Consider the following 18,706-nt stretch of genomic DNA (forward strand, 5'->3'; position numbering starts at 1 on the left):
TTTAGTTTGGAATGCGCAGGAGCCTCGCTGCGGCTCTTGAATGCAACATGGATACACGGTCGGCGGGTAGAACTTTGGACCAACTCGTTCCGCTCCGGTAGCCTGACGTCATCATACCCAGATTGTAGTCAGAATTTACCAACCTCAAATGTAGGCGGGGCCAAGTTAGACTGGCATCCAGGCTATCTCTCCGAGGAAGGACAGCAGAGAATCGGGAACAACATGGCCGAGCCTCCTGTCGTGATATGGCAGCAGGAAGTAGAGGGTCTGTTGCATTACAGAGAGCTGGTCCCCCGTCTGGAGGAAGCTTTGGGGAAATTCTCCAGAAGAGACAGCACAGAGGTGATCCAGCCTGTTCGCACCACGCTGACCCTGCAGAAACACCACGGGTAGACCTGCACTGTACTTCCTGTTTAGTCATAACTAATGAAACATTAACAAACTGTAGCTTTTGCTGGTTGACACTTCTCCATTTTTACAGCTTCCTGGGATTGATGCCTACATACATGGAGAACGATGGGGTCCTGTGCACAAAGATTGTGTGTTTCTACAAAAGGGAGGATGGTTCCTCTCTGCCAGCTGTGCAGGCCACTGTGGTGCTGCTGGACCCAGAGTACGGGAATGTAAAGGCTGTGAGTTAAACCATGCATGCATGCACAAATGACTCTGCCACAAAATGAAACTGTATTTATAACTCCGTACTAAGACTCTGCATAAAAACAACCACTCTAAATTAAGGTCCCATGTTTCCAACTTGCAGCTCATGGATGGAGAGGTCATCACAGAGATGAGGACAGCTCCAGTCTCGGCCATCTCTGCTAAGGTATACTTTCATTCGTCCATCATCTATTTGCGCCTGTTCTATAATCTTACACTGATGCGCTAAGTTTGACACCATGGTTGTATTAGTAGACTGTTTGACACTCATGGGTCTGTCCTGGTGTGTTTTTGTCACACAGCTGCTGATGTGTCCCGAGGCAGAGGTGTTGGCCATCTTGGGTACTGGCAAACAGGCCTTGAGTCATTACAACGCCTTCACAGCAATGTTTTCATTTAAAGAGGTACAATTAGAACGAGATCTTGTAAATGTCTGAATAACATGTCTGAGCAGAAGAAGAAGCCTGTACTAGTTTAGGGCAATGTAATGTATGTTTTGATGAGCACAAGTGGGTTACTCTTCTATTCTATGATGACTCCCTGCTTGCCAATACAACATAGCATTGTTTGGAACCTCAATAATCTGTGCACATAATTAGATTTGTGTGCTAAGACATGGTGTCTCACTTTATTTCTATGGGTTTGACAAAGTGGGACAACACAAAAAGATTGTTCAAGAAATTGACAAAAAACCATAAACTTTCCTACATTAATAACTCCTACTTTTGCCCAATTTACCTTAAAAGTATCCAATAGTTATAACATTGTAGGCAAATACACATATTGGCTTTCCAGCTCAGAGTTAGGTGAGAAGATTGAAATATCACTCTCATGTCTCTATGCTAAATATGAAGCAACCGCTTAGCTTAGCATAAAGACTGGAAACGGGAGAAACTGCTAGCCTGTCCCTGTCCAAAGGCAACACAATCTCTAGTTATAAATCCATTTTTAAAACCCTTTAGTTTATTAACAACATTGACAAATTATTGATTACTAAAAGCAACACATACTTTAAGCATGTAAGCAGCTGTCAAATATACACTCTATATACTTTTATATCCCCCTACCTCAGATATACACTCAAAGCTAGGTGTTATCATTGCTTTTAGCCTGTTAATCTATTTCTGTGTACATTGAGACCAACAAAAAGCTGGAGTCCAATTCCTTGTATGTGTTCACACATTCAGAATTCAGAATACCTGGCCAATAAAGCGGATTCTGAATTAGTTTTGCAATTGCTTAATATACTTATGTTTGGTTTTTCATAAACTGACACACATCCTCTGGCTCTTCCCCACAGGTGCGCGTGTGGAGCCGCACATTACAGAATGCGGAGAGGTTTTGCCGCTCTGTCGGCGGTCCGGTGACGGTATGTGTCTCAGTGCAGGAGGCAGTCAGGGGAGCAGACGCCATAGTAACAGTAACCAAATGTACAGAGCCCGTGCTCTTTGGTCAGTGGGTCAAACCAGGAGCCCACGTGGCAGGTGAGGAAAAAAACGTTAACACACAAACTAGGAAAAAGGTGAGATTTTTAGATTGAGTATATTTTCCCCACTGTGTTTCTCTTCTGTTGCCGAGCAGCGGTGGGGGCTTGCAGGCCAGACTGGCGGGAGCTGGACGACGTCTTGATGAAGGAGGCAGTGGTGTACGCTGACAGCAGGGAGGGAGCAATGGCCGAGTCCGGTGACGTCATCCTCTCTGGGGTCATTGTGCTTTCTAACTGCCCCAATAACATAAGCTGAAGTATGTGTCGTTGGCTCCCTTTGCAGAATGTGTGGAATAAAATATGATTGTGCATCTGTTATAGGTTGAGGTGTTTGCAGAGCTTGGAGATGTTATTAATGGGACAAAAACTGCCCACAGAGAAAAGACAACCGTGTTCAAATCCCTTGGTAAGCCCTGTTTGATGTAGTGCACATTGTGTGGAAAGTACTAAAAAAATATTCAGCTGGTATTGTTTTTTTTTTACGACAGGAATGGGAGTTGAAGATGCGGTGTCTGCCCAGCTGGTGTTTGATCAATAGAAAGCAAAAACCAGCCAACCGTAAAGCCTGTCTTCATACCTATGGGGGTCCCTATAATTATAATATTCACTGCATTAATCCATAGTTTTATTATTGTGCTTAAACCTAAGTAATTCCTGATCTACACACATATTCTCTTAACGCCCAAAACACAGTTGAACAAAACTTTATCATACACTCCTGTCCATCAAGAACTTCCTTTTTGTGGCTTTTCCTTCTCCCAACATGTCTGCACTCAGCACCCTTTTTGTAAGACGCTTATCTGGACAGTCATATGTTGACCCGGGTGATGCTAGAGGATGTGGGTGACCGACCAACATTATCATCCTAGGAGATATGTCGCCGGCATGGCTAAAAATGTCAAGCATTTTATGGTTAGAGTTTCTCAAAAGCAAGGATTAGATTCTCTTCTGTTTGTAAATCCATTTTCTTTGAATTTTAGACTTTAAAAGACATGTCATTGGGCCCTGGAAATTATGGACAATGTTCTTATTTGTATTGTTTCCCTGCACTGCAGTGTGTGGACAGAATATATAAATACAACAGAGCATTTTGAATGAATTTATTTGCTTTAATAAAAATTAAAAACAAAACAAAAAACATCTGCATATTACTGAAACCACCAAATGAAACCACATTTAGCAAGAAAGTAAAACCAAGTGTGCATTTCCACTGCGCCATTGAAACACTGATACAATGAATCTAGATTTACAGCGGTTCCCCGTGCAATTTGATCATTGCTCATTTCAAAATAAAATGTATTTGCTGAATAGTTCCTGCTCTATCGTCCAACAAAAGACATTCAAATCCGTTACAATCTTTGGGTGCAAATACACTGGCTCGCAGACTTCATAAAACACAGTAATAGATGTGGTCAAAACAAGAGAGAACGGTAATATAACCTTTACAGAGAGAGAGAGAGAGAACGAACCAGCACAACAACACTGGCTGCACTGCACCTTCACATGCCCGGCCGTAAGTCATTAAATACTGTGTGTTGGCGAGAAGAGGGCATTCATCTAGAAAGCTTTTAGGAACAAAACGAGATAATGCCTTGTTAAATATTGAAACAGTGTCTTAAATGCTCATTATTTGTAGAGTAATTATTCCTGATCTTAGCAGCTGCCGCAACAACTGTTCTAAGTCATTTAAGGGTTAAACTGGTTTTGCATGATGGTATCTTGTTAAAACTAAACTAAAGAGATATGTATCTCTTTAGTTTAGTTTTAGTTTAGTTTTTTTAGTGTTCGTGGAGCGAGTACAAAGTGATGACCGTTGCCTGGATTTTGGCAATACCTCAGTCTAGTCAGATGACACATGTAAACAAAACGGTCCATCCACCACAGCTGACAAAAAACTTACATTGGGAAAAAAGGAGAAATGACTTTAAAACTTACTAAAACTTTTTTTTCTACAAGGAAAATGACATCAAGGCAGCAGGAATTTCTTAGAGTGTAGGGGAAAGAGGGCAGAGCAATCTGGTAATTTCATGATAAAAAAAAAAAAAAAAAAAAATCACATTCAAGTAGTGTTTCTTCACAATGTCTGAGAAAAGTGACATGGATGTTTTTTTTGTAAGATCTTCCTTCTTTCTGCTTCATCAACCCTAGCTCCCGAATCAAATCCCCCACCCTCACATTATCCAAGGCCTGAGCAACGTCGCTTCACTCTTGTCAATCTGAAAGGACTAAACAGATGTAAGCAAACAGACACCAGATGTGCCAGAAAACCTTCAGCGATGCTTAAATCTGGGAAGTTCTTTCAGATGAAAGTCTGATCTACCAGAGCGTCAATGTAAGCGAGGACACGAGGTGAAGAGATGTTTGGGGAACCCAGCCAGGGTCTTCTCCCCTCTGAGTAGGCGAGTTCTGACTGAAACTGTATTTCCTACTCCCTGTGATTCTCCATTACAATATTCTGCACTTCCTCTTCCTCTTCTTGATGGGTGGGGGGCACAGGACCGCCCTGATGGCTTCGTCAAACACCGTCTTAAGGCCGCGCTGCGTCAAAGCCGAGCACTCCAGATACTTCACTGAACCTGGTGGGCAGAGGAACAAGTCAGAAAACCACTTTGTTTTTGTTTCCATGGTGCAATCCTCATACATACATATATTTTTAATATATATTTAAGTAAGATCAGTAGTAGGTGTTTTGTGTCAACTACAACTGTAAAAACCTTTTAACACTCCGACTACACAGGGTGCACAAGGCTCCATAACAGCTATGGCTTTCATTAGCTGGAGTTGATTTAAAGCAAATGTTGCAACCAAATCCTCTTTCTGTCCCAGAGAACATTATCCGTCAAATGCAACTACTTAAATTAAAATATACAGTAATACAATACGGAATAAGGACGTTATATGTAGTATAATCAATCACATTCCCAGGTAGGGTTGGGTATCGTTTGGACTTTTATGATTCGGATGCCGAACCGGTAATTTTAAAATAATTTTGATTCCTAAACAGATTCTAGAAAAACTCAAAAATCACATCAAAAGGATTTTTTAGTTGAAAATTATTTAAATGTAACAATATATTAACGTTTCAAAGTACTTACAATATATTATAAGTAAACCCAAGTCCCCTAACACAAAACAACCATAATTTAACAATAAATAACAGTTACACTATTAACAAGTAACAACCAAATAAAGGTTGAGTTAGGATGCTAACCAAAGCCCAGAGGGGAACAACATGGCATTTTCAAAGTAGCCTACATTTACCGTAGCTAGCTAACGGTAGATTACAGAGAAAGGGTGATACTTTTTTACGTCCGTTTTGGCTCGACAGAGGGAAACTATTTCAGTCGACACATTAAATGGAACCGATAACTGGAACTGATAAGTGGAACCCAAATGAGGAACCAGAATTTGCGTTCTAATCCGGTCCGATCCCTACCGGTTGCGTAGGAAGTGGTTCCATAGTGGAACCAACCCTGTTCCCAGGTTCTCCTAAAATTACACAACAAAACAGCATTTGCCTTCAACTCTGTTAAGTTTAGTGTAGATGTCACCATCTAATTTGACATTTAATCAAAATAGAACTTACATCTATAATAATAGTAAACAAATTGGACATGTTGCTATTTCTTATATTTAAGTGATTTTAAGCCCTTTTAACAATTTTTCAGAGTATTTAGGGATTAAGGATCTGCATATAGACTAATAGATTTTAGTTGAAAAATATGTACCAAGTCTAATGAACCTAATTCAATTTACATGATTTTGTACTGTAAAACGGGGAAAACTACCAGAAACTCTACAGCTTAAAAAGGTGTCTTTCAATTCACAACCATAAAAGACATAAAGAGTATTTAAACAGTTATGTGTTGTGTTAAAACGGACTTATTTCTTTAGCCATGGCCAAGCCCTGAGGATAGATGATCGGGGAGAGTTTCTTCTCCTTGAGTTTTTCGATGGTGTCCTTGTCGTCTCTCAGGTCCAGCTTGGTGCCCACCAGGATGATGGGCGTGTTGGGGCAGTGGTGTCTCACCTCAGGGTACCACTGAGGGCAGGAGAGAGTCATAGTCAGAGGTCGCAGGATGTAGTAGGACAGTAGGAACAATGTTTTTATTGGCTGTATCATTACACCAAACAACATTTTGGTTGTCTTAGGCATATTGTTAGAACATTCCCTATTTGTTCTGATCGGAGTAGTTGTGAGAGGAGGAAGGGGTTTATTTTTCAGATTGAGGATTTCTTTTAACTCAAGCATTCCTTTAGGATTTCAAATGGTTCAAGTTATAGAGCAGGTGCACATATTCTGAGAGGTTTATGCCTTGAGGCAAAACGGTCTAGGGTCGACCTTCGACAATTTCCTGCATGTCTTCCCCCTCTCTCTCCCCCTAGCTGTCGTGTCAAAAATTAAAGAAGGAAAAGCCCAAAAAATATCTAACAAAATAAAGTTTCTATGCTAGTTTGGTAGAAAAGGTTAAATGTATAATAGCAGTATTCCCAGATATGGCTCTCTTATTCTGTCATCAAAGCAGATATGAGCGTGAAATGTCATGGAAAACACTTGACATAATATTATCATTACTGACAGATGGGACAAACAGCAGAAATAAAAACGCAAGTTGCTCTTACTTTGGCTCGGACATTTTCAAAGGAGGCTGGACTGACGAGTGAAAAGCAAATCAGGAACACATCCTGAGGGGGGGAATGAACAAACATCAGTACAACATTAAAAACGTAATCAACACTAACGAGATGTTTGGGATACACCTTAACATTAACTATGATGCTGAAGATAAACAGATACAGTAGCATACAATATTGACTTAATAGACCCCAAGATGTTCAGACACGGGGGTCCACAAAACTAGACAGATCTGGACTCTGTTGGTTAAATACACACAGCTCCCTGTGAGTCTTTGGCACAGAGGCCAGTTTGTTGTCAGGACAAAGAGTGCAAACAAGAGCTCCCTTTCACTTCTTCAGACAGTGTATAGGTACTATGGATACAAGGCTCTACTCTGCTGAGTGCGAAGACTCTGTCTTAAGGATTACAGGCCAGTGAATAACTCCAAATCAATGCTGGCAGAGTGAAAACAAGTGTTCATGTGAACATTGTCTGGCTGATACTAGTCTGTGCACGGCAGTGGTCTGAGACAGGCGGAAGAAATGCATATACACACCGTCTGTGGGTAGGACAGAGGCCGGAGCCTGTCGTAGTCCTCCTGTCCTGCTGTATCCCACAGGCCCAGGTTCACTGGTTTCCCATCAACCATCACATTGGCAGAGTAGTTGTCAAAGCTGTAGGAAGGGAGTTGGAGATCAGGAAGGGAGTTGGAGATTTGGTCTCAAATAAGTATAATGGCTTTCAAAACTTTCCCTCTGATTCAGTTATATCCTATCTAAATGTACAATACAGTGCTGACAGTCTTCATATCACAGCTGTTCACGAGGTGTGTTTGTGTGTGTGTGTGTGTGTGTGTGTGTGTGTGTGTTACTTACACTGTGGGGATGTACTCTCCAGGAAAGGCATTGGTAGTGTAGCTGATGAGCAGGCATGTTTTACCCACAGCTCTGAGATGAGAAAAGAGCAACAGATAAAAACACAATAATTTGTTTGTATGATTTATTCTCGGTTTTAATAATTACAATGTATTCTTCAGTGAAATGAAGGTAAGTGCAAGTTAGCTGTATAGCGTGTATCTGTAGTATTGTATAACTTGTCCGGTTTATTTAAATTGTCCGGTTTATTTAAATTGCAGGTCAAGACTGAGTTTGCAGTCTTGTATTTACTTTTACTTTCATCAAATAAATACCTACCTTTTAACAGATTCAGGATGTGCTAAGAATAACACATCAGAATAGAAGGCAGATTTGGTTTTTTACACAGCCACGGCTTAAACAGATAATTTGAACAATTATTAACTATTATTCTGTTATCAGGCTTGATATCTTTCAAGTATGACTTTGCCGGTTACAAGCTTTGGCTTAAGAAAACAACATCCTCGACTAGAAATAGATAGATTGACCTTAAACTTTAAATGCTCTGTCTGCTATAATAAAAGGGACTAGAGCAGGGGTCTTCAACAGGGGGTCCGCGACCCCTAGGGGGTCCGCGGAGGTACTGCATGGGGGTCGCGAAAGTTTTGGTTGATTAGACTTTTTTTTATATCCCCCCTGCAATTTTTTCCACCATTTGAAATGTCTTTAAATACACATTAACATGAATTCAACACACTGTACTAAACAGATAAATGGAGGCAGAAGATGTCTTTCAGTCATCAATGCACACATGGCACTATAGGACCAGTTTGATATAACACAATTTTATACAATATATATAATTAGGGGGTCCCCGCTCCATCTCGCCATCAGTTTGGGGGTCCTTGGCCTGGAAAACGTTGAAGACCCCTGGACTAGAGGGTAGGGATGTACAATACAAACTTGTAACCAGCGTGTATTTTAAAAAAATGGCAACCAGTAATCAAAAACCAGTGGGCTTACGTAGTACAATGTTTAAAGTATAGTTTAGTGTCAACCAAATCCAGACAATAGGTCATTGCTTTTTTTGAACGTCCATATATGAAGACAATTGTATTAACTCAATTGTATTCCTCGGTTTTTATTTTGGCTTTTAATGCTATATGCTCGATTTTATATAACTAGCCTAATGGACTGGATTATTTGGATTATTAAGTACATTTAGGCTACCGATCAGACTAGGCCATTAGTTTTAAAAACCACTGGGTCCTTTTTGGTTGGGGTAGGCTAAAAAGATTTGTTCCTAGACCTAGGCTATTTGGTTAACGACAAACACACATAAGGTAACATTATGCAAAAAATGTAATATTCATTTATCATGCAACAATCCCAAAACTTTTATACAGGACGAGACGAGCTAGCTGCACTCTGCGTCATGGCCAATGCAAGACATGCTGTGACCCATTCAGTCACACCTAACCGGAGCATGTAGCTAGATAAATCTGTCTGACCCAGCTGGACCGGAGAGCAGGCATAACAACAGCTGTCGCTCAATGTGTCATGCTATGTGAGGCTTGTTTGCCTCTAGACAACTGTTGCGGAAACCACTATATTATCTTTTAAACGTTCACGTAAGAGTAAAATTGCGACATTTTAGTTGTCAAAGTACGGATAAAAAGATGGTTTTACTTACCCGTCCCCCACCACCACACACTTAATGGCCTGCATCGGATGCCTCTCTTGATAGCAACCCAGCCAACGTTACAGCAACTCGAGCTCAGTTAGCTTAGCTAGCTAGCTAACGGCGACTAAAATAAAACCACACCGGTTAGGCTTAAAAAGTACAACGTAAACTAGCTAAGAGAGCTGTTTAAAAAAGTTTAAAATGGTTGACTTTACAGAAATGACCAGGCCTGTCTCTTCTTCTCAGCAACACCCAGTGAAACTCCAAAGTTGTAATTGAGGCAGGCAACACCCAGGAAAAAAACTCTGGAGAGAGATTGAGAAAAAAAAAAAAAAACGCCCACAGTTTGGAAGCTGCAGCTCCGAGATCCCTACAAGTCATATCCGGTCAAACCCTCTACTGGTCACAACTGGTCACAACAGGAATATGCCACTGAGTTCAAGAAAAACAAAAAACGCCAGGTAAGGTATCAAAAGTAACATAATAGTAATTTATACTTTATCAATGTCGAAAGGGTAAACTACAATGTTTTCACCATTTTGTTATTACACACATTACACACAGGCCTGAATTTCACAAATGGTCGGTACACAAAAAAACACATGCATGCACTAAATGGAGATGTCAGAGTGAGGTGGCTGCCTATGGAAAGGCACTCCAAACAGTTGGGGGTTCGGTGCTTTGCTCAATAGCACCTTGTCAGTGCCCCGGAGGTGAACTGGCACCTTTCCAGCTACCAGTCCACCACCATACTGTGGTCCATGGGGGGACTTAGACCAGCAACCCTCCGGTTCCCAAACCCAACTCCCCACTGACTGAGAACTGCCACCCCCAAATATGTAGTTCGTTAAGTGGGCATCTTGTTTATTAAATAGAGGGATAAATGAAATTTTAACACCATTTTACTAAATAAAAGTTTAAATACAGCAATGTTACAATACTATTTGTTATACTATACAATGCCCCCGATATAGTTAGTTACCGGTGTATACTTATGTTTTATATCACTGGATAATTCTTATTCATGGATAGACATACTAGAAGAACTGTAATGTTGCAGCTAGTCGAGGTACAGCTTATTTATAATCTGTAGTAACTTGAAATTAAAACTGCTAAATGAATATAATTTATGTTTAATGGTTTCCTATGGGGGGCTAGTAGCATAAAGCAGAAACATAATACCTCCTACTTTAAAGTAAAATAATTCATTTTTCACTTATTTATATAATCTAACGGAGCCATACCAACGAACTGTATAATCTATCTATCTATCTATCTATCTATCTATCTATCTATCTATCTATCTATCTATCTATCTATGTTTGTGATGGTTTTATTTCTCCATCAATTAATCACTGACTCCATGGCAAACACTCAGTGTAACACACACACACACACACACACACACACACACACACCCACACACACACACTCTCCCGCTCTCTCTTTCTCTCTCTCTATCTATTGATCAATCTCTCCATCTTTGTAATTTTTTTATTTCTCCATCAATTAATCACTGACTCCATGGCAAACACTCCGTGTTGCACACACACACACTCACTCTATCTCTCTCTCGATGTCTCGTTCTCTCTCTCTCTCTCTCTCCCTCTCTCTCTCTCTCTCTCTCTCTCTCTGTCTCTCTTTGTAATGGTTTTATTTCTCCATCAATTAATCTCCAATCTCCATGGCAAACACTCCGTATAGTGCACGCACACACGCATACACACACACACACAGAAATGTTTGAAATTTTCAAAGTCTTAACTGACAAAAAATATTAAATGCCAACACCTAACAGACACACACACATAAACACACATACAAACACAGACACAAACACATACACACACTCACACATACACACACATAGCCCTGTAACCTTGACTCTGGATTATGTTGTTGGGGGATTTCCCCAGCAAACAACGCATTAATAGGATAAACGTCACCATTAAATGGAGGGTAAAAGCAGAGGAGAGATTAATGGAGGATAAACAGGCCTGCTGCCAGTACACCAGGGAGGCTGTAAAACACGGTGGAGTCACACTGTGCAACATCACGATGTCAAACTGAGAAAAGACATTAAAGGGGAAAGCTGCTTGGAAGCAGTATTCATGCATCTCCAGAAAAGAAAAAAAGAAAATTTAGATTTTATTATCAGTTTTTTTTTTTTAGCAGTGCAACACATTGTAGTTTGATTTGGCCTTTGTGGAGCTCTGTTACAGTAGTTAGTAAATATGTAGCTGGAGCTAGTACCTGGTTAGCTTAGCATAAAGACTGCAAACAGGGGGAAAGCACTAGCTTGGCTTTGGAATAAGGGTTTGTAAAAGAGCTACAGGTCAGAACTGCTGTTTATGAGAACAGTTTGTTGGTGCGGCTTTTTCACACCCAGCTCTCCTCTTGCTTGCGTCTCCCTTCAAACTGCAGTTGGAAGAGTCATTTTATCGGGTCATTATGTTCCACCATTAGCTCTCTAAATAATCACCAAGATTTAATGACCCCTGTCATGGTGCTCTCATTTGCATAGAAGTCAGATTGACTGTCTGCAGGCAATCAACACTTAAACGCCAGAATGTGCTCTGTAATGGCAGCGATCAGGGCCGAGTCCACGGGATGCCTGATGCATAATGTGTAGAGAGCCAACATCTCTATATGGAGTGAAAGCTAAAGGATGAGAGTATCTTATTACCTGGATTTCATCATTTCAGATCAACTAAGCGAATAAAGCAGATGGTGAAAACAGAGGCTTTCGCATTTATAATGCTGCGATGATGAGCATTGTAACACTGCAGTTATAAGAACCTATACACAACTAGAGTCGCTATGAATCATTCAGCAGCTTGAACTGTGACATCTGATGGATTTTCAGTGACTTTATCTGTGGAAGCGAGTCTGATAAGGACACGGCAAATCTGATAATACAGTTTCATGACTGTTTTTTTAATGTCGCAGCTGCAAAGGAGGAAAACATTTTGCCACCCGTGAAGACTTTTCAAAGTCAGCCACATTTATGCTCACAAATGCACAAAAATAGTCGTCAGTGGCTAAACTGGTAAGATTTTAATAAGGGTGCAAATCATGCAGTTAAGTAATGTTTAACTAACGCATGACTCATGATGATTTAATGCAGGATGTATGATGAATTCCTGTTGCTCACCATTAACAAAGTAGAAAGCCACCTTGACTCAATGTTATTAGTTCACACTGTTAATTCACAGATGCTATATCATTAATTGATATGCGTCTAAATTTACAGTAGGACTACATATTCTGATAGAAGTGTGAAGCAGTTGTTTTCCCTCAAATGGACAGATGCAAATATTTACATGTTGATGCACCAAACCAAAAGCATCTAGCTGCAGATGCCAATTTACAAACTAGAACAGAATGGACTGGAAAATAGTTGTTCTGCTTTCAGGGAGGCTAAGCAAAGGCATCGGTCTGAAATACATTTTATGGAACTGGAATGCTTCAAATTGATTCAATGCAGCTTGTTTATTAGCCAGTGGCAGCAGATGTTGAAGCTTTCTAAAAATAAACTTTTGAGCAGTGACATCCAGCATACGCAGCGCATTTCGTCATCAGGTGAAAAAAAAGAAGACTTCTGTGTGATTTCTTGTGTCCACTCCCATCTATTCACAAAGCTGTTCTTTTTTCTCATGACAATGATCCATGGGTCACTTCTGCAATCAGAGTGGATCAGATCTATCAGAGCTGTGAGGTGAGACATGCGGCTGTTTAGTGGACGTGATGGGAAGTTTCCAGCCAAATGGCAGCAGCACTCTGCTCCCAGTTGGAAAGATGTCCCATGTGTTTCCTCCCTCTTGTTTTCTGTGTGTGTCTCTGTGTGTTTCTCTTTTTCCAGTTTCTCTTCCGTTTTTCACAGACACGGCCTGCTTCACTCTCTCCACCGTTGTGAGAAAGGAAGTGTGTGACATTACTTGTGTGTTTGCATTAGCAGGAATGTGTGTGGGACTGTTGGAGATGGTTTTCACAGGATTCAGGAGTTCCTTAGAAACTCATCTGGCACAAAAAACACAAATGAACTATCCTCTGGTGTCCAAGCATTCAGTATTTGTTACCAACTACAATTACTATTATATTTTCAAAAGAACCCGGAATTTGAACACCATTATTGGTGGTGGTAGACACACGCGTAGTGATAAATCTAGTGCAGGTGACTCAGCCCAATTGCTAAATCCAGCATGTTAGTTTATTGGTTTAACTTGAAGATGTCTATGTTTTTCATTACTTGCCAAACAGACAGTGGAGGGCTGAGTAGACATGAAATAATCAGCGTGTCTCAATCAAAATAAATCAGACTCTAATACTGAACTCTGAAGCTGTGTGGCTCAACATCTACCTCATTAACACAGTATGGGTCATGAAGCGGGCTACTTGCTTACAATGTTGCCGTCGAACAACTGCAGCCAAGAGATGCACTGGATAAATCTGGTTCCACAGGGTCACTTCTTTCATAAGTGTGATAAAAGTTCTGGGCACGAAATTCTGAATCGCGTCTGTTTGGAGGGAAAAGCCTCACTGAGGTACTGTGCCGAAACTGTCCACTGTATTTGTTTCTCTGTGGAATATATAAAAGTGGTTGTTTTTGTTCTTTCAGATTCCAGTTTTGATGAATTGAAATTTACTTTTTAGGTGCATCTACATTCCCTCAATGTTTGTGGTCTCCCATACTTTCCAGAAAAGCTGATGACAACCTCCAGAGAAGAGAGCTTGTTGTTTGCTCTTGCTGTGGGATGTGATGTTAAACTAGATAATAACAGCAAAATATTCCCATTAGCCTCAGCTCTACTTTGTGTTTAGTGCAATTAGCATTAGCATGCTCACGTTTTAAAACTGTCACTTTGAGCATGTGAGTCACTTTGAGCATGTGGGCATGTTGCCATTAGCATTTAGCCACTAGCATAAAAAACGAAATGAGGCTTTTCACACTTTACACGTCTTGTGGCTGCACTGCATTCTGGTCTATGGAGGCATCCACGTGACTTTCACAGACCCTTTCCAAATATGTATGTTTTTTTGCAGCCACCTGACTCACATGTGCGCCTGACCTGCTATCAAAATAAGGAACAGAGAAGCTCAACACACAGAGGAGAGTGTGACTTCATTCTCTGTTCAGAATGCTATTACTCCACTTCATCTTTACATAGCAAATATTTGTTTGCTGCTATATTACTGTTCTGAATATCAAATACAGCCCCTTTAAACAATATAAAACTGTGACAAGGCATGGTAAACTGAATCAGGTTTCTGTGCAGAAAGTCTCTGCATAAAAGAGTTAAACCACCATAACTTATAACTTACCCAGTTATCCGCTTGGTTTTTCTCAACAAAGACATATCCGCCAACTGACAGCCTAATCCTGTAGTTCTCACATGCATGGGTACATAATGTGCATTTGTGCCTAGCTGTAATCAGACTGCAGCACATGCACACGGTCATCCATGACCACTCACCAGGGCTCGAGGTCCGTCCATGCACTCCCCGGCTCTGCACATGACATTTTTTAATATGGCTGACATATGCTGCCTTGTAGGAACCAGCTTCCAGGGAAATCTTGGAGTGCATCCATTCTGGCTTGTACATGGGGGTAAAATAAATAAAACCAATGCAGGCGAAAAAGGATGTCAGACTGAGGCCAAGTTTATGGGTCAGAAATGAATCAAAGAGGATAAGCCCAGCAGAGGCTGACCCTTGCATCTTCTGCATTTATTATGTGTCCTGTAAAATGTTTTGGTCCATTTGGAAGACAAATGCTTCATTTCCAAATGTTCCTAATGCCACTAAACACTGTGCGCTATGTGCACAGCAGATAAATGATTAACTTTAGTGTTTCATTGATTAGAGGAAACTAATTAAATTGCAGCACTGAGAGAGCTCTTGCCGGATTCCATCCTTTTATGGTTCCAGTGGAACTGGAAATGGAAACTTCTTGTGCTGCTTCAGACATCTGCTCATAACACAGGATTATTCCCAAAGCTGACGGCCTTTACTTCCCTCACGCTTTACTTTTTGTGCGCATTTCAGCGAGATATACCCGGCAGAAGTATTAGAGAGAAAGAGAGATGTTGATGATGATGAAGAGGTCATGTGTTCAATCATGAAGAAGTTTCTCAGTAAACATGGAACCTACTTTGTTCCTGGCTGCAGGCAGGCCTTTGAGGGGGTGTGAGGAGGAATTCATGGGAACATGCCGCAAATGAAAGTAATAACAACCAACAATGTGGGACCAGTATGTGTTTATGCCTGAAGCTTTTGAGTGGGGGGGGACCATTCATTTTCTATTTTAGGAAAGAGAGGATAGTTTTTGGAATAGAACATTAATCCAGGGACATTTTCAAGGAAATGCATGAAAGTAAAGTCATCTTTAAGACCCTGGATAGAGCAGCTGTTGCTGTTGCATCAGTAACATGATCAGATAAGACTCACGTTCTTTTTGAGGCCGAAGCAATCAATACTACAAGGTGATCAAATGATGGAGTCTTCGCTTCTTTTAATCAAAGACATCCATTTGGCATTTTATTTATAAAGCACCTTTAATTACTTGTAAACTCAAACTTCTAAACATTGAAAGACAAAATATATAAGCATAAACGTGAGAAGCATAGAAAAATTTGAATACAGTATAAGCTTCCACACTTTAATTATGAGTTGTACGTGTTTTATACTGTATCACAAACACATTTGCACTGATTTGAAATGTGTGTTCATTGTGTTTTGTACTTTTCTCATTCCAGTAACAATGAGGTCATTCCTGACGTGTGAAACAATGGATTTGCGGATCTGTTATGTCAGACGGTCTGTGCTGCTCATGCAGGAGAGGAAGCACACTGAGGTTTGTACCACAGAAAGGAAAGTAAGTGTGGAAGTAATGCACCTCTTCCCACACTTGTTGCGTAACAGCTTAAGCTTTGCATTACTAAAAGAAAATCCAACAAACTCAGATCAGACTTCTAGCATTTTATGTACATGTTGAGATGGGCACTAACAATGCATGAATAAATGAGTCAAAAGGTGTCATTCAAACCAACATATGACCACTGTGCTATACAAATGAAAAACGTTGGCTAAGATATGAATGCAGAGTGATGCTCTGTTCATCTGTGTGTGTGTACGTACAACTTGCCAAACAGAAATTAAAACTTCTCAATTGAATAAACACAGAAACAGGACACTACATCAGCAGCCTCCTAAAGCCCAAAAATAAACATATTGTGCTCCATAGAGAGGACAGAAACAACCCAAACATGAAATTAATACGTGTCAAGTTCAGTCCTTTAATGAAAGTTTTGCTAACATTATTATGGTCAAAATGTTAGAAGCAAAACAAAGACTTTTTTTTTTACAAAAACACTGAAAGCTGCATTACCAAGTGGGCGAAATATGCCCAGGACTGGAGATTTCTAAATTGATTAACCTGAAAATGTGCACCAATTAGGTATAACATCAACTAAGGACGGCCCTAGGATGGAAGGATATGTAGTTTAACATCTTTGTTATTTTATTTAGCATATATTGTGTTCTTGTGGTGTGTATTTCTTAAAGCTGGATAATGTTTTTCAAATTGTACTCAGTCGAGTAAAAAGTACAATATTTCCCTCTGAATTGTTTTGGAGCAAGTAGCATTACAACGGAAATAGGAAAAAACATTTGCACTATAGTAAATTTATTCATGATTAATTATCTTTTTAGTTGTATTATATTGCTTACATGTCTCTATCTTATTTGTACACATTACTTGTCTTTTTTTATGTTAATTTGTATATATTTCTCATCTTTTGTTTTATACTTGTTGTGCGTGTCCTTATTGCACCGTGGGTCAGAGAGAAGCATATTTTCATTTGTTCTGTATGTCTGGCACATACAGCAGAACTGACAATAAAGGTGACTTGACTTGACCAGAGTTCACCACTGGTAGTGAAGAGACACAGGTCAGATCAGATTTCCTGATACAGGGTGGAGGAGCACAGGCCGGTCACATCGCTTCCTTTTCTGATACTTTCTTCCATTGTCCGCCTGTAGTGTTGCACAACGTGTCGTCAGCACAACTCCCTTCCTGAACTCTCAACGACGGGCTGACGTGCTGCCTTCATATTCGTACATCGCTGCTGGTGTGGTTGGGATCTTTCCTGGAAAAGCCTCAGCTAGCAAGGCATGAGGTCACATGGGCAAGGACCGACAGGAAGTATCCAAGCTGTTTTTTTCCTTTGGCCTTCAAAAGGTGTCCTCATGCCTGCATCACTAATGTGGAAAGTGGGGCAATAATATGAAATCAGAGTCAGACAAGCATCGTTTTTTTTAGAGATGCTTTTTAGGAAGGCTCTTTGAAGGAGTTCACTGAATCTTGGCTCATAAATGAAGCAAATCCTAAAATTAGAACTACTTCAGTCTAAATCAACAATGTTAAACAAAGTAACACAATGTAAAGAACTAAGTCACTTTGAGACAGTCAAACTGTTAAATTTGATCTGCAATCAAACCAAAGGCACCCTGACATGTTTCCTGTTCTCCACTGTTTACCTTCACATTATTGATTAAGGAGTTTACCCCCTGGCTGAACTTAAGGTGCCTGTCCTTTGACCTTAAAGAGTAACTAAATGTTTGGAAGAGAGGCTGTAAACTGCACATGGATCTACTTCTTGACTTGGCTTTACCTCTCTGAAGTTTTAAGGTACCTTTTTGCTGCAAATACTTTTACATATTTACGTCAAGCTATTGCATAGTTTCTGTCCCCCGTGAGGAGTTTTACGTAATGACAGCAACACTGTTCACGAGACTTTAGTGATCGCGCACCACCCCCACCTCTCATCCAGGCGTATAACCCTTCAAATGAAGTAGGCCTAGGACATGGAGGATTGAAATAACCAAACATGATGTACTCTTCAGAAGAGGTAATTATCTTGTAATTTCCATGTCCTCTACGTCTCCAAAACTGAACGCTGCTGTTGTCCTGGTGATGTGAAATGCATCACTTATTCTGCATTTGCTGAACATAATGAGATACACAGAGTTGTGTGGAGCTGATGGGCTTAATGAGCTTTGTATAAACTCATCTGGCGTTGGTAATAAAATATAGTTGCAGCTGACAGTTTGACATTGCTTGGCTACTTCACTTTCTTCTTCTACGGGCCCTGGCTGTTTTTTCTGGGAATAATTTATAGTCTACAGTTACAAATGTAAGTATTTATAGGCAGGTTACAGTTTTTTCGTGTGTGTGTGTGTGTGTGTGTGTGTGTGTGTGTGTGTGTGTGTGTGTTTGTGTGTGCGTGTGCGTGTGTGTGCGTGTGTGTGTGCGTGTGCGTGTGTTTGTTTGTGTGTGTGTGCGTGTAGTGTGGGGGTGTTGTTTGCAGGGGCGGGGCTTGATGACGTCGCCGTGGTTGCAGTGTGAA

At 40.5% G+C, this 18,706-nt stretch overlaps 2 protein-coding genes across 3 annotated transcripts; one reads left to right on the plus strand and one right to left on the minus strand.

The window, feature by feature from the left end:
* On the plus strand, positions 1-7,603 carry crym (crystallin, mu). 2 transcript variants are annotated; one of them, XM_034860674.1, is made up of 8 exons: positions 2-389; positions 482-632; positions 761-823; positions 960-1,061; positions 1,958-2,141; positions 2,239-2,360; positions 2,465-2,549; positions 2,632-2,826. In XM_034860674.1, exons 1-8 carry the CDS (start codon positions 223-225, stop codon positions 2,679-2,681), a joined length of 924 nt encoding a protein of 307 aa, XP_034716565.1. In that variant the 5' UTR covers positions 2-222; the 3' UTR covers positions 2,682-2,826. The 2 variants fall into 2 exon arrangements, with proteins under 2 accessions (XP_034716566.1, XP_034716565.1); XM_034860675.1 differs by lacking the exons at positions 2,465-2,549; positions 2,632-2,826 and adding an exon at positions 7,588-7,603 and having other exon boundaries at positions 1-389; positions 2,239-2,400.
* LOC117937041 (ras-related C3 botulinum toxin substrate 1) lies at positions 4,097-9,641 on the minus strand. Its single transcript, XM_034860676.1, has 6 exons — positions 9,309-9,641; positions 7,637-7,708; positions 7,318-7,435; positions 6,767-6,829; positions 6,026-6,185; positions 4,097-4,719 (listed from the first exon to the last, which is right to left on the minus strand). The coding sequence occupies exons 1-6, from the start codon at positions 9,341-9,343 to the stop codon at positions 4,589-4,591; spliced, it is 579 nt and encodes a 192-aa protein (XP_034716567.1). The 5' UTR covers positions 9,344-9,641; the 3' UTR covers positions 4,097-4,588.
* Positions 9,642-18,706: the final 9,065 nt, after the last annotated feature.

This window comes from Etheostoma cragini, chromosome 21, assembly GCF_013103735.1.
Source record: "Etheostoma cragini isolate CJK2018 chromosome 21, CSU_Ecrag_1.0, whole genome shotgun sequence".
NCBI classification, from domain to species: domain Eukaryota; kingdom Metazoa; phylum Chordata; class Actinopteri; order Perciformes; family Percidae; genus Etheostoma; species Etheostoma cragini.